We start from the raw sequence: 16588 nt of genomic DNA, 5'->3' as shown, positions 1-16588 counted from the left end.
CTGTCTAAATCACAGTCTCCCCTTGACTGTCTAAATCACAGTCTCCCCCTGACTGTCTAAATCACAGTCTCCCCTTGACTGTCTAAATCACAGTCTCCCCCTGACTGTCTAAATCACAGTCTCCCCCTGACTGTCTAAATCACACAGTCTCCCCCTGACTGTCTAAATCACACAATCTCCGCCTGACTGTCTAAATCACACAGTCTCCCCCTGACTGTCTAAATCACACAGTCTTCCCCTGACTGTCTAAATCACACAGTCTTCCCCTGACTGTCTAAATCACACAGTCTCCACCTGACTGTCTAAATCACAGTCTCCCCCTGACTGTCTAAATCACACAGTCTCCCCCTGACTGTCTAAATCACACAGTCTCCGCCTGACTGTCTAAATCACACAGTCTCCGCCTGACTGTCTAAATCACACAGTCTCCCCCTGACTGTCTAAATCACACAGTCTCCCCTTGATTGTCTAAATCACAGTCTCCCCTTGATTGTCTAAATCACAGTCTCCCCCTGACTGTCTAAATCACACAGTCTCAACCTGACTGTCTAAATCACAGTCTCCCCCTGACTGTCTAAATCACACAGTCTCAACCTGACTGTCTAAATCACACAGTCTCCCCCTGATTGTCTAAATCACAGTCTCCCCCTGACTGTCTAAATCACACAGTCTCAACCTGACTGTCTAAATCACAGTCTCCCCCTGACTGTCTAAATCACACAGTCTCCCCCTGACTGTCTAAATCATACAGTCTTCCCCTGACTGTCTAAATCACACAGTCTCCGCCTGACTGTCTAAATCACACAGTCTCCCCCTGACTGTCTAAATCACACAGTCTCCCCCTGACTGTCTAAATCATACAGTCTTCCCCTGACTGTCTAAATCACACAGTCTCCACCTGACTGTCTAAATCACAGTCTCCCCCTGACTGTCTAAATCACACAGTCTCCCCCTGACTGTCTAAATCACAGTCTCCCCCTGACTGTCTAAATCACAGTCTCCCCCTGACTGTCTAAATCACACAGTCTCCCCCTGACTGTCTAAATCACACAGCCTCCCCCTGACTGTCTAAATCACAGACTCCCCCTGACTGTCTAAATCACAGTCTCCCCCTGACTGTCTAAATCACACAATCTCCACCTGACTGTCTACATCACAGTCTCCCCCTGACTGTCTAAATCACACAGTCTCCCCCTGACTGTCTAAATCACACAGTCTCCACCTGACTGTCTAAATCACAGTCTCCCCTTGACTGTCTAAATCACAGTCTCCCCCTGACTGTCTAAATCACAGTCTCCCCTTGACTGTCTAAATCACAGTCTCCCCCTGACTGTCTAAATCACAGTCTCCCCCTGACTGTCTAAATCACACAGTCTCCCCCTGACTGTCTAAATCACACAATCTCCGCCTGACTGTCTAAATCACACAGTCTCCCCCTGACTGTCTAAATCACACAGTCTTCCCCTGACTGTCTAAATCACACAGTCTTCCCCTGACTGTCTAAATCACACAGTCTCCACCTGACTGTCTAAATCACAGTCTCCCCCTGACTGTCTAAATCACACAGTCTCCCCCTGACTGTCTAAATCACACAGTCTCCGCCTGACTGTCTAAATCACACAGTCTCCGCCTGACTGTCTAAATCACACAGTCTTCCCCTGACTGTCTAAATCACACAGTCTCCACCTGACTGTCTAAATCACAGTCTCCCCCTGACTGTCTAAATCACAGTCTTCCCCTGACTGTCTAAATCACACAGTCTCCACCTGACTGTCTAAATCACACAGTCTCCCCCTGACTGTCTAAATCACACAGTCTTCCCCTGACTGTCTAAATCACACAGTCTCCGCCTGACTGTCTAAATCACAGTCTCCCCCTGACTGTCTAAATCATACAGTCTTCCCCTGACTGTCTAAATCACAGTCTCCCCCTGACTGTCTAAATCATACAGTCTTCCCCTGACTGTCTAAATCACACAGTCTCCGCCTGACTGTCTAAATCACACAGTCTTCCCCTGACTGTCTAAATCACACAGTCTCCCCCTGACTGTCTAAATCATAAGTCTTCCCCTGACTGTCTAAATCACACAGTCTCCGCTTGACTGTCTAAATCACAGTCTCCCCCTGACTGTCTAAATCACACAGTCTCCCCCTAACTGTCTAAATCACAGTCTCCCCCTGACTGTCTAAATCACAGTTTCCCCTTGACTGTCTAAATCACACAGTCTCAACCTGACTGTCTAAATCACAGTCTCCCCCTGACTGTCTAAATCACAGTCTCCCCCTGACTGTCTAAATCACACAGCCTCCCCCCGACTGTCTAAATCACACAGCCTCCCCCCGACTGTCTAAATCACACAGTCTTGCCCTGACTGTCTAAATCACACAGTCTCCCCCTGACTGTCTAAATCACACAGTCTCCCCCTGACTGTCTAAATCACAGTCTTCCCCTGACTGTCTAAATCACACAGTCTCCACCTGACTGTCTAAATCACACAGTCTCCACCTGACTGTCTAAATCACACAGTCTCCCCCTGACTGTCTAAATCACAGTCTTCCCCTGACTGTCTAAATCACACAGTCTCCACCTGACTTTCTAAATCACACAGTCTCCCCCTGACTGTCTAAATCACACAGTCTTCCCCTGACTGTCTAAATCACACAGTCTCCCCCTGACTGTCTAAATCACACAATCTCCCCCTGACTGTCTAAATCACACAGTCTCCCCATGACTGTCAAAATCACACAATCTCCCCCTGACTGTCTAAATCACACAGTCTCCCCCTGACTGTCAAAATCACATAGCCAACAGCACAGCTGAGGAACAGAGGGGACAGAGGGGTGGATGGATAGCTGGATGAATGGCTTGACTGATTTATGGATGGAAGGTAACAGAATAGGACAAAACTATGGTAGAATTTCCCACTGTCAGAAAGCAGCTGAGCGGGGATTGGAGAGTTGAGGAGTCTGTCCCAATTCCATCCATACTCTCCAGTGGGCACTGAGAGCCCTGTGAGACTTGGGGCCATAAGAAGCCATTGCCCCTTAGTTATTGGGGCCAGGTTCCAGAATCCAGACAGAGACATTGGGGCCATCAGGGGCCATCCACTGCCTGTTGGTCATTATGGACGGATTCCAGTAAAGAGCAGTGGGCCAATGACACCCCAACCCAGGCCTCAACCCTTGCTCCGGCCCCGGCTCCAATACTGGCCTGTCTGGCTTGTAGACAGAGAGAAGAATGTCTCTATAAAAGTGCCAGGTTATGGAACGACAAAGGTCACCTATTCAGCCGAGGAACAACCGAGGCATGGAATCCTAGAACAGTTCTGAATTCATTCACCCTTAGTAAAAAGCTAACTACAGTAACTAAGAGCAATAGATGACGTCAGGAAATTAAAGCTCAAATACCACCTGTCTGATGAGGCAACAGAGGTTGTCTCTCTCAGACTTACCCTTTGTGACAGTGTTTGGGTTATATGATCGGTTACATTGGCACTGTAGCTAATGAGCCTCCTCTCTAACCCAGTGGTATTCAAAGTCAGGGTTGCAACCCCTAGTGGGGTCATGGTGGAACTGCAGTGGTCCCCCCCCCAAAAAAATATATATAATAGTACAGATTATTGTTATACGTTTTTGAAAAATATTACTTATTGAGTAAAAGTATTTATTGGTTTCTTTTCATTTTGATAAGAAAATACAATGAATTTAAGGTTATTTGTTGATATAAAAATCTAAATGTACAGATTTTAAGGTTTAAGATTTGGCCCAGGATGGAGTCGCGAGAAATTCTGGCTGAAAAAATGGGATCCCGCTGAATTTTTTGAATAGCATTGCTCTAACCATTTGAGCACTGAACATCACAGGAGGATGGTGAAGGGAGGACGGCTCATAATAATGCCAGGAATGGAGAGAATGGAATGGTATTAAACACAAGGAAACCATGGAAACCCTGTGTTTATTGGATTTGATACCATTCCATTCAATCCGTCCAGCCCATCCTCTGATTTAGAGTGCCACCAGCCACCAGTGCTGAGCTACTGAATCCATTAAAGATATGCACCGGAACTTTGGTGACTAGTAAATACCTTTTAAACCACCCGCTTTGGGCCGGATGTGTCAATGTGTAGTTCATACATGCACAATCTATGAGCAGATACTCTCTTAAATAGCCACGAAAGCGACTGTTTTCTGGAAGCTGTGCTGTGCCATTTTCCCTACATTTTCCCCCCATGTGGGCCAGACCCTTAAGCAAATCGAGTTTCAGCCAATGAGCTTCAGCCCTGCGCCATTTGAGTGACGCACACACAACAGAGCGAGAGAGAGAGAGCAAAGACGTGGTGCACATATCTGCACATATGTGACGTAGTACCACTTTTGGCTCGTGAGTGCTACTTTCAAAACTGCTGGATAAAAAGTATACAAAAGTAGCGGAGAATCTCTTTAAGTGGCTTTTCTCTAGGGTGTCCTTGTCTGGTCCCTACTGGCATATGGTGTCATGGAGAAGCTATCTGAGGAGGCATATAGTCAGCTACCCATTAGGCTACAGTACTCTCCAGTCAGAGATGTTGACAAGGGCAGCCATGTTGCCGTACGACAGTAACGTTCAAAAGTGTCAGTTGGGTTGAATGTTTACATCAAACACTTACATGTGGAAGTAATTTATATATTATAAAAACAATGTTTAGACATATCACTGCACAAATGGGGCACATTTCAGTGGAAGAGTTTATGGCTACATCTCAAATGGGACCCTATTCCCTATATAGTGCACTACATTTGACCAGAGCCCAGGATACTATATAGGGAATAGGCAGCCATTTGGGATGCATCCCAAGTCTCTGAGAACATTTCTCTGAACTGACAGGACTATAAGAACCTATAAAGGTGAGGAGAGACTGGAGTGACTCACCAGGCATCAATATTTACAGCATGAATTCCATTATACACACCTTTCTGTGTGTTATGTTTAGCTAAAGACTAGGAGGTACAACAAGGGACTTTAGATATACGTCTCCTTAGTAGGGGCCTTTCTTTGAGTCCTGACAGTGTTAAAGAGTCTGTGTAGTCCAACATTAAGATATACTGGGGATATCAACGAGCAGTCAGTGCATGGGAAACTCTGAAATAAACATCATATTGTCCATCTAGGCTCTGGTTAAAAGTAGAGGAAAACGTGAGGACTTGAAACAACCTGCTCTAAATCAAGTCAGGCCAGAGTTAGCAACCAGTTCTCAGAGGTTCCTATCCACTTCCTCCCGTCTGATGCTGTCATTCCTACCCGCCCTTTGACTGACAGTCCAGTGTTATCTGACGTCAGACAACAGGGTCGTATTCATAAGGCACTAAACGGAAGAAAACTGACTGAAACAGGGACTAGCTGAACAGGGAGGAACTAGCTGAACAGGAAGGGACTAGCTGAACAGGGAGGGACTAGCTGAACAGGGAGGAACTAGCTGAACAGGAAGGGACTAGCTGAACAGGGAGGGACTAGCTGAACTGGGAGGGACTAGCTGAACTGGGAGGGACTAGCTGAGCTGGGAGGGACTAGCTGAACAGGGAGGAACTAGCTGAACTGGGAGGGACTAGCTGAGCTGGGAGGGACTAGCTGAACTGGGAGGAACTAGCTGAACAGGAAGGGACTAGCTGAACAGGGAGGAACTAGCTGAACTGGGAGGGACTAGCTGAGCTGGGAGGGACTAGCTGAACAGGAAGGGACTAGCTGAACAGGGAGGAACTAGCTGAACTGGGGGGGACTAGCTGAGCTGGGAGGGACTAGCTGAACTGGGAGGAACTAGATGAACAGGGAGGGACTAGCTGAACAGGGAGGGACTAGCTGAACTGGGAGGGACTAGCTGAACTGGGAGGGACTAGCTGAGCTGGGAGGGACTAGCTGAACAGGAAGGGACTAGCTGAACAGGGAGGGACTAGCTGAACAGGGAGGGACTAGCTGAACTGGGAGGGACTAGCTGAACAGGGAGGGACTAGCTGAACAGGGAGGGACTAGCTGAACTGGGAGGGACTAGCTGAACAGGGAGGGACTAGCTGAACAGGGAGGGACTAGCTGAACTGGGAGGGACTAGCTGAACAGGGAGGGACTAGCTGAACAGGGAGGGACTAGCTGAACTGGGAGGGACTAGCTGAGCTGGGAGGGACTAGCTGAACAGGAAGGGACTAGCTGAACAGGGAGGGACTAGCTGAACAGGGAGGGACTAGCTGAACTGGGAGGGACTAGCTGAACAGGGAGGGACTAGCTGAACAGGGAGGGACTAGCTGAACTGGGAGGGACTAGCTGAACAGGGAGGGACTAGCTGAACAGGGAGGGACTAGCTGAACAGGGAGGGACTAGCTGAACTGGGAGGGACTAGCTGAACTGGGAGTGACTAGCTGAACAGGGAGGGACCAGCTGGACATGGAGGGACTAGCTGAACTGGGAGGGACTAGCTGAACAGGGAGGGACTAGCTGAACAGGGAGGAACTAGCTGAACAGGGAGGGACTAGCTGAACATGGAGGGACTAGCTGAACTGGGAGGGACTAGCTGAACAGGGAGGGACTAGCTGAACAGGGAGGAACTAGCTGAACAGGGAGGGACTAGCTGAACATGGAGGGACTAGCTGAACATGGAGGGACTAGCTGAACATGGAGGGACTAGCTGAACTGGGAGGGACTAGCTGAACAGGGAGGGACTAGCTGAACAGGGAGGAACTAGCTGAACTGGGAGGAACTTGCTGAACAGGGAGGGACTAGCTGAACAGGGAGGGACTAGCTGAACTGGGAGGGACTAGCTGAACAGGGAGGGACTAGCTGAACAGGGAGGAACTAGCTGAACTGGGAGGAACTTGCTGAACAGGGAGGGACTAGCTGAACAGGGAGGGACTAGCTGAACAGGGAGGAACTAGCTGAACAGGGAGGGACTAGCTGAACTGGGAGGAACTAGCTGAACTGGGAGGAACTAGCTGAACTGGGAGGAACTTGCTGAACAGGGAGGGACTAGCTGAACTGGGAGGAACTAGCTGAACTGGGAGGAACTAGCTGAACTGGGAGGAACTAGATGAACTGGGAGGGACTAGCTGAACTGGGAGGGACTAGCTGAACAGGGAGGGACTAGCTGAACAGGGAGGGACTAGCTGAACAGGGAGGGACTAGCTGAACAGGGAGGGACAAGCTGAACAGGGAGGGACTAGCTGAACAGGGAGGAACTAGCTGAACAGGGAGGGACTAGCTGAACAGGGAGGAACTAGCTGAACAGGGAGGGACTAGCTGAACTGGGAGGGACTAGCTGAACAGGGAGGGACTAGCTGAACAGGGAGGAACTAGCTGAACAGGGAGGGACTAGCTGAACAGGGAGGGACTAGCTGAACAGGGAGGAACTAGCTGAACAGGGAGGGACTAGCTGAACAGGGAGGGACTAGCTGAACAGGGAGGAACTAGCTGAACAGGGAGGGACTAGCTGAACAGGGAGGAACTAGCTGAACAGGGAGGGACTAGCTGAACAGGGAGGGACTAGCTGAACAGGGAGGGACTAGCTGAACAGGAAGGGACTAGCTGAACAGGGAGGGACTAGCTGAACAGGGAGGAACTAGCTGAACAGGGAGGGACTAGCTGAACAGGGAGGGACTAGCTGAACAGGAAGGGACTAGCTGAACAGGGAGGGACTAGCTGAACAGGGAGGGACTAGCTGAACAGGGAGGGACTAGCTGAACAGGAAGGGACTAGCTGAACAGGGAGGAACTAGCTGAACAGGGAGGAACTAGCTGAACAGGGAGGGACTAGCTGAACAGGGAGGGACTAGCTGAACAGGAAGGAACTAGCTGAACAGGGAGGGACTAGCTGAACTGGGAGGGACTAGCTGAACAGGGAGGGACTAGCTGAACAGGGAGGAACTAGCTGAACAGGGAGGAACTAGCTGAACAGGGAGGGACTAGCTGAACAGGGAGGAACTAGCTGAACAGGGAGGGACTAGCTGAACAGGGAGGGACTAGCTAAACAGGGAGGAACTAGCTGAATAGGGAGGAACTAGCTGAACAGGAAGGAACTAGCTGAACAGGGAGGGACTAGCTGAACAGGAAGGAACTAGCTGAACAGGGAGGAACTAGCTGAACAGGGAGGGACTAGCTGAACAGGGAGGGACTAGCTGAACAGGGAGGGACTAGCTGAACAGGGAGGGACTAGCTGAACAGGAAGGAACTAGCTGAACAGGGAGGGACTAGCTGAACAGGGAGGGACTAGCTGAACAGGGAGGGACTAGCTAAACAGGGAGGGACTAGCTGAACAGGAAGGAACTAGCTGAACAGGGAGGGACTAGCTGAACAGGGAGGGACTAGCTGTACAGGGAGGGACTAGCTGAACAGGAAGGAACTAGCTGAACAGGAAGGGACTAGCTGAACAGGGAGGGACTAGCTGAACAGGGAGGGACTAGCTGAACAGGGAGGGACTAGCTGAACAGGGAGGGACTAGCTGAACAGGAAGGAACTAGCTGAACAGGGAGGGACTAGCTGAACAGGGAGGAACTAGCTGAACTGGGAGGGACTAGCTGAGCTGGGAGGGACTAGCTGAACAGGGAGGGACTAGCTGAACAGGAAGGAACTAGCTGAACAGGGAGGGACTAGCTGAACAGGGAGGGACTAGCTGAACAGGAAGGAACTAGCTGAACAGGGAGGGACTAGCTGAACAGGAAGGAACTAGCTGAACAGGAAGGAACTAGCTGAACTAACCAACAAGAAAAGGTTTGTTTTTTCTTTTTCTGTTGCAAAGCGTTTTGGAACGGTGTGCCTTAGTGAATATGACTCAGGCTTCTAATGTACCTGTATCTGCAGCATGGTGCTCTCTCCCTCCAGTCTCCTCTGGCAGGGCACCAGTTTCCTGCTGAGGGCTGTCTGTCTTTCTTCTTCCTTGGTGATCATCTGCAGGCAGCACGTCTCCTCCTCCAGCGCCTGCATCTCTATGTTACCGTCTCTGATCAGGCCCTCCTGAACATTCACCTTCTCGTAGAAAATACACATCTCCTCCTCACGCTCCAGCAACTGTACCCCTCTGTCAGAGAGAGAGAGAGAGAGAAAAACCCCTGAGAGAGCTACCATATTGTAATGTAGGGATGAGGATCGGTCAAATACCATCAGTAGCCGCCCAATTGCCCACATTGTTCAGCATGGTTGCCTGTAGTTAGTCGTAAGCAGTAGCCGTCTTTCCCTATCTGATATGTACAATCTTGGTTGGTGGTCGTGTGGACGGTGTAAACTGATCAACAGAAAGCCAGACTCACCTGTCATTGCGGCTCTGCATGGCTGTGTTTTGGCTCTTCCTCATCTGACAGACAGACAGACAGACTCACCTGTCATTGAGGCTCTGCATGGCCGTGTTTTGGCTCTTCCTCATCTGATCGACAGACTCACCTGTCATTGCCGCTCTGCATGGCTGTGTTTTGGCTCTTCCTCATCTGATCGACAGACTCACCTGTCATTGCAGCTCTGCACGGCCGTGTTTTGGCTGTTCCTCTTCGGACAGACAGGCAGACAGACTCACCTGTCATTGCGACTCTGCACGGCCGTGTCGTGGCTCTTCCTCATCTGTAGCAGGTTCTGTTCATGGTAGTTGATCATGTGGGTCAGCCGGCCCAGGTTCAGCTTCTGCTCCTCCCTCTTCTGTCTCATCTCATGAAGCACCTGGGTCACCTTGGAGATGGAATCAGAACAGAGAAACATCATAACCCAGGTCACCTTGGAGATGGGATCAGAACAGAGAAACATCATAACCCAGGTCACCTTGGAGATGGGATCAGAACAGAGAAACATCATAACCCAGGTCACCTTGGAGATGGAATCAGAACAGAGAAACATCATAACCCAGGTCACCTTGGAGATGGAATCAGAACAGAGAAACATCATAACCCAGGTCACCTTGGAGATGGGATCAGAACAGAGAAACATCATAACCCTAACCCAGGTCACCTTGGAGATGGGATCAGAACAGAGAAACATCATAACCCAGGTCACCTTGGAGATGGAATCAGAACAGAGAAACATCATAACCCTAACCCAGGTCACCTTGGAGATGGGATCAGAACAGAGAAACATCATAACCCAGGTCACCTTGGAGATGGGATCAGAACAGAGAAACATCATAACCCAGGTCACCTTGGAGATGGAATCAGAACAGAGAAACATCATAACCCAGGTCACCTTGGAGATGGGATCAGAACAGAGAAACATCATAACCCTAACCCAGGTCACCTTGGAGATGGAATCAGAACAGAGAAACATCATAACCCAGGTCACCTTGGAGATGGGATCAGAACAGAGAAACATCATAACCCAGGTCACCTTGGAGATGGGATCAGAACAGAGAAACATCATAACCCTAACCCAGGTCACCTTGGAGATGGAATCAGAACAGAGAAACATCATAACCCAGTTCACCTTGGAGATGGGATCAGAACAGAGAAACATCATAACCCAGGTCACCTTGGAGATGGAATCAGAACAGAGAAACATCATAACCCAGGTCACCTTGGAGATGGGATCAGAACAGAGAAACATCATAACCCAGGTCACCTTGGAGATGGGATCAGAACAGAGAAACATCATAACCCAGGTCACCTTGGAGATGGAATCAGAACAGAGAAACATCATAACCCAGGTCACCTTGGAGATGGAATCAGAACAGAGAAACATCATAACCCAGGTCACCTTGGAGATGGAATCAGAACAGAGAAACATCATAACCCAGGTCACCTTGGAGATGGAATCAGAACAGAGAAACATCATAACCCAGGTCACCTTGGAGATGGAATCAGAACAGAGAAACATCATAACCCAGGTCACCTTGGAGATGGGATCAGAACAGAGAAACATCATAACCCAGGTCACCTTGGAGATGGAATCAGAACAGAGAAACATCATAACCCAGGTCACCTTGGAGATGGAATCAGAACAGAGAAACATCATAACCCTAACCCAGGTCACCTTGGAGATGGAATCAGAACAGAGAAACATCATAACCCAGGTCACCTTGGAGATGGGATCAGAACAGAGAAACATCATAACCCAGGTCACCTTGGAGATGGAATCAGAACAGAGAAACATCATAACCCAGGTCACCTTGGAGATGGAATCAGAACAGAGAAACATCATAACCCTAACCCAGGTCACCTTGGAGATGGAATCAGAACAGAGAAACATCATAACCCAGGTCACCTTGGAGATGGGATCAGAACAGAGAAACATCATAACCCAGGTCACCTTGGAGATGGAATCAGAACAGAGAAACATCATAACCCAGGTCACCTTGGAGATGGAATCAGAACAGAGAAACATCATAACCCAGGTCACCTTGGAGATGGGATCAGAACAGAGAAACATCATAACCCAGGTCACCTTGGAGATGGGATCAGAACAGAGAAACATCATAACCCAGGTCACCTTGGAGATGGGATCAGAACAGAGAAACATCATAACCCAGGTCACCTTGGAGATGGGATCAGAACAGAGAAACATCATAACCCAGGTCACCTTGGAGATGGGATCAGAACAGAGAAACATCATAACCCAGGTCACCTTGGAGATGGGATCAGAACAGAGAAACATCATAACCCAGGTCACCTTGGAGATGGGATCAGAACAGAGAAACATCATAACCCAGGTCACCTTGGAGATGGAATCAGAACAGAGAAACATCATAACCCAGGTCACCTTGGAGATGGGATCAGAACAGAGAAACATCATAACCCAGGTCACCTTGGAGATGGGATCAGAACAGAGAAACATCATAACCCAGGTCACCTTGGAGATGGGATCAGAACAGAGAAACATCATAACCCAGGTCACCTTGGAGATGGAATCAGAACAGAGAAACATCATAACCCAGGTCACCTTGGAGATGGGATCAGAACAGAGAAACATCATAACCCAGGTCACCTTGGAGATGGGATCAGAACAGAGAAACATCATAACCCAGGTCACCTTGGAGATGGGATCAGAACAGAGAAACATCATAACCCTAACCCAGGTCACCTTGGAGATGGAATCAGAACAGAGAAACATCATAACCCAGGTCACCTTGGAGATGGGATCAGAACAGAGAAACATCATAACCCAGGTCACCTTGGAGATGGAATCAGAACAGAGAAACATCATAACCCAGGTCACCTTGGAGATGGGATCAGAACAGAGAAACATCATAACCCAGGTCACCTTGGAGATGGGATCAGAACAGAGAAACATCATAACCCAGGTCACCTTGGAGATGGAATCAGAACAGAGAAACATCATAACCCAGGTCACCTTGGAGATGGGATCAGAACAGAGAAACATCATAACCCAGGTCACCTTGGAGATGGAATCAGAACAGAGAAACATCATAACCCTAACCCAGGTCACCTTGGAGATGGAATCAGAACAGAGAAACATCATAACCCAGGTCACCTTGGAGATGGGATCAGAACAGAGAAACATCATAACCCAGGTCACCTTGGAGATGGGATCAGAACAGAGAAACATCATAACCCTAACCCAGGTCACCTTGGAGATGGGATCAGAACAGAGAAACATCATAACCCAGGTCACCTTGGAGATGGGATCAGAACAGAGAAACATCATAACCCAGGTCACCTTGGAGATGGGATCAGAACGGAGAAACATCATAACCCAGGTCACCTTGGAGATGGGATCAGAACAGAGAAACATCATAACCCAGGTCACCTTGGAGATGGAATCAGAACAGAGAAACATCATAACCCAGGTCACCTTGGAGATGGAATCAGAACAGAGAAACATCATAACCCAGGTCACCTTGGAGATGGAATCAGAACAGAGAAACATCATAACCCAGGTCACCTTGGAGATGGGATCAGAACAGAGAAACATCATAACCCAGGTCACCTTGGAGATGGGATCAGAACAGAGAAACATCATAACCCAGGTCACCTTGGAGATGGAATCAGAACAGAGAAACATCATAACCCAGGTCACCTTGGAGATGGGATCAGAACAGAGAAACATCATAACCCAGGTCACCTTGGAGATGGGATCAGAACAGAGAAACATCATAACCCAGGTCACCTTGGAGATGGGATCAGAACAGAGAAACATCATAACCCTAACCCAGGTCACCTTGGAGATGGGATCAGAACAGAGAAACATCATAACCCAGGTCACCTTGGAGATGGGATCAGAACAGAGAAACATCATAACCCAGGTCACCTTGGAGATGGAATCAGAACAGAGAAACATCATAACCCAGGTCACCTTGGAGATGGGATCAGAACAGAGAAACATCATAACCCTAACCCAGGTCACCTTGGAGATGGAATCAGAACAGAGAAACATCATAACCCAGGTCACCTTGGAGATGGGATCAGAACAGAGAAACATCATAACCCAGGTCACCTTGGAGATGGAATCAGAACAGAGAAACATCATAACCCAGGTCACCTTGGAGATGGGATCAGAACAGAGAAACATCATAACCCTAACCCAGGTCACCTTGGAGATGGAATCAGAACAGAGAAACATCATAACCCAGGTCACCTTGGAGATGGAATCAGAACAGAGAAACATCATAACCCAGGTCACCTTGGAGATGGAATCAGAACAGAGAAACATCATAACCCAGGTCACCTTGGAGATGGGATCAGAACAGAGAAACATCATAACCCAGGTCACCTTGGAGATGGGATCAGAACAGAGAAACATCATAACCCAGGTCACCTTGGAGATGGGATCAGAACAGAGAAACATCATAACCCAGGTCACCTTGGAGATGGGATCAGAACAGAGAAACATCATAACCCAGGTCACCTTGGAGATGGGATCAGAACAGAGAAACATCATAACCCAGGTCACCTTGGAGATGGGATCAGAACAGAGAAACATCATAACCCTAACCCAGGTCACCTTGGAGATGGGATCAGAACAGAGAAACATCATAACCCAGGTCACCTTGGAGATGGGATCAGAACAGAGAAACATCATAACCCAGGTCACCTTGGAGATGGGATCAGAACAGAGAAACATCATAACCCAGGTCACCTTGGAGATGGGATCAGAACAGAGAAACATCATAACCCAGGTCACCTTGGAGATGGAATCAGAACAGAGAAACATCATAACCCAGGTCACCTTGGAGATGGAATCAGAACAGAGAAACATCATAACCCAGGTCACCTTGGAGATGGAATCAGAACAGAGAAACATCATAACCCAGGTCACCTTGGAGATGGGATCAGAACAGAGAAACATCATAACCCAGGTCACCTTGGAGATGGAATCAGAACAGAGAAACATCATAACCCAGGTCACCTTGGAGATGGAATCAGAACAGAGAAACATCATAACCCAGGTCACCTTGGAGATGGAATCAGAACAGAGAAACATCATAACCCAGGTCACCTTGGAGATGGGATCAGAACAGAGAAACATCATAACCCAGGTCACCTTGGAGATGGGATCAGAACAGAGAAACATCATAACCCAGGTCACCTTGGAGATGGGATCAGAACAGAGAAACATCATAACCCTAACCCAGGTCACCTTGGAGATGGGATCAGAACAGAGAAACATCATAACCCAGGTCACCTTGGAGATGGGATCAGAACAGAGAAACATCATAACCCAGGTCACCTTGGAGATGGAATCAGAACAGAGAAACATCATAACCCAGGTCACCTTGGAGATGGGATCAGAACAGAGAAACATCATAACCCTACCCAGGTCACCTTGGAGATGGAATCAGAACAGAGAAACATCATAACCCAGGTCACCTTGGAGATGGGATCAGAACAGAGAAACATCATAACCCAGGTCACCTTGGAGATGGGATCAGAACAGAGAAACATCATAACCCTAACCCAGGTCACCTTGGAGATGGAATCAGAACAGAGAAACATCATAACCCAGGTCACCTTGGAGATGGGATCAGAACAGAGAAACATCATAACCCAGGTCACCTTGGAGATGGAATCAGAACAGAGAAACATCATAACCCAGGTCACCTTGGAGATGGGATCAGAACAGAGAAACATCATAACCCAGGTCACCTTGGAGATGGAATCAGAACAGAGAAACATCATAACCCAGGTCACCTTGGAGATGGAATCAGAACAGAGAAACATCATAACCCAGGTCACCTTGGAGATGGGATCAGAACAGAGAAACATCATAACCCAGGTCACCTTGGAGATGGGATCAGAACAGAGAAACATCATAACCCAGGTCACCTTGGAGATGGAATCAGAACAGAGAAACATCATAACCCAGGTCACCTTGGAGATGGAATCAGAACAGAGAAACATCATAACCCAGGTCACCTTGGAGATGGGATCAGAACAGAGAAACATCATAACCCAGGTCACCTTGGAGATGGGATCAGAACAGAGAAACATCATAACCCAGGTCACCTTGGAGATGGAATCAGAACAGAGAAACATCATAACCCAGGTCACCTTGGAGATGGAATCAGAACAGAGAAACATCATAACCCTAACCCAGGTCACCTTGGAGATGGGATCAGAACAGAGAAACATCATAACCCAGGTCACCTTGGAGATGGGATCAGAACAGAGAAACATCATAACCCAGGTCACCTTGGAGATGGAATCAGAACAGAGAAACATCATAACCCAGGTCACCTTGGAGATGGAATCAGAACAGAGAAACATCATAACCCTAACCCAGGTCACCTTGGAGATGGGATCAGAACAGAGAAACATCATAACCCAGGTCACCTTGGAGATGGAATCAGAACAGAGAAACATCATAACCCAGGTCACCTTGGAGATGGAATCAGAACAGAGAAACATCATAACCCAGGTCACCTTGGAGATGGGATCAGAACAGAGAAACATCATAACCCAGGTCACCTTGGAGATGGGATCAGAACAGAGAAACATCATAACCCAGGTCACCTTGGAGATGGGATCAGAACAGAGAAACATCATAACCCAGGTCACCTTGGAGATGGGATCAGAACAGAGAAACATCATAACCCAGGTCACCTTGGAGATGGGATCAGAACAGAGAAACATCATAACCCAGGTCACCTTGGAGATGGAATCAGAACAGAGAAACATCATAACCCAGGTCACCTTGGAGATGGGATCAGAACAGAGAAACATCATAACCCAGGTCACCTTGGAGATGGGATCAGAACAGAGAAACATCATAACCCAGGTCACCTTGGAGATGGAATCAGAACAGAGAAACATCATAACCCTAACCAGGTCACCTTGGAGATGGAATCAGAACAGAGAAACATCATAACCCAGGTCACCTTGGAGATGGGATCAGAACAGAGAAACATCATAACCCAGGTCACCTTGGAGATGGGATCAGAACAGAGAAACATCATAACCCAGGTCACCTTGGAGATGGGATCAGAACAGAGAAACATCATAACCCAGGTCACCTTGGAGATGGGATCAGAACAGAGAAACATCATAACCCAGGTCACCTTGGAGATGGGATCAGAACAGAGAAACATCATAACCTAACCCAGGTCACCTTGGAGATGGGATCAGAACAGAGAAACATCATAACCCAGGTCACCTTGGAGATGGAATCAGAACAGAGAAACATCATAACCCAGGTCACCTTGGAGA

The 16588-nt window shown here is 48.2% G+C and overlaps 1 protein-coding gene across 1 annotated transcript in view; it reads right to left on the bottom strand.

Annotated features, from left to right (window-relative positions):
* Window positions 1-16588, bottom strand: part of LOC106598741 (coiled-coil domain-containing protein 146) — an 80197-nt gene that overhangs the window by 17289 nt on the left and 46320 nt on the right. Inside the window, exons 15-16 of the mRNA XM_082964163.1 lie at window positions 9520-9668; window positions 8802-9030 (exon numbers count right to left, since the gene is read on the bottom strand). Coding sequence (XP_082820289.1) covers window positions 8802-9030; window positions 9520-9668 — 378 coding nt within the window. The remainder of the gene's footprint in view (window positions 1-8801; window positions 9031-9519; window positions 9669-16588) is intronic.

This window comes from Salmo salar, chromosome 17, assembly GCF_965601325.2.
Source record: "Salmo salar chromosome 17, fSalSal1, whole genome shotgun sequence".
NCBI classification, from domain to species: Eukaryota; Metazoa; Chordata; class Actinopteri; order Salmoniformes; family Salmonidae; genus Salmo; species Salmo salar.
The sequence above is the reverse complement of the archived record's forward strand: the minus strand, read 5'-3'. Positions and strand labels throughout refer to the sequence as shown.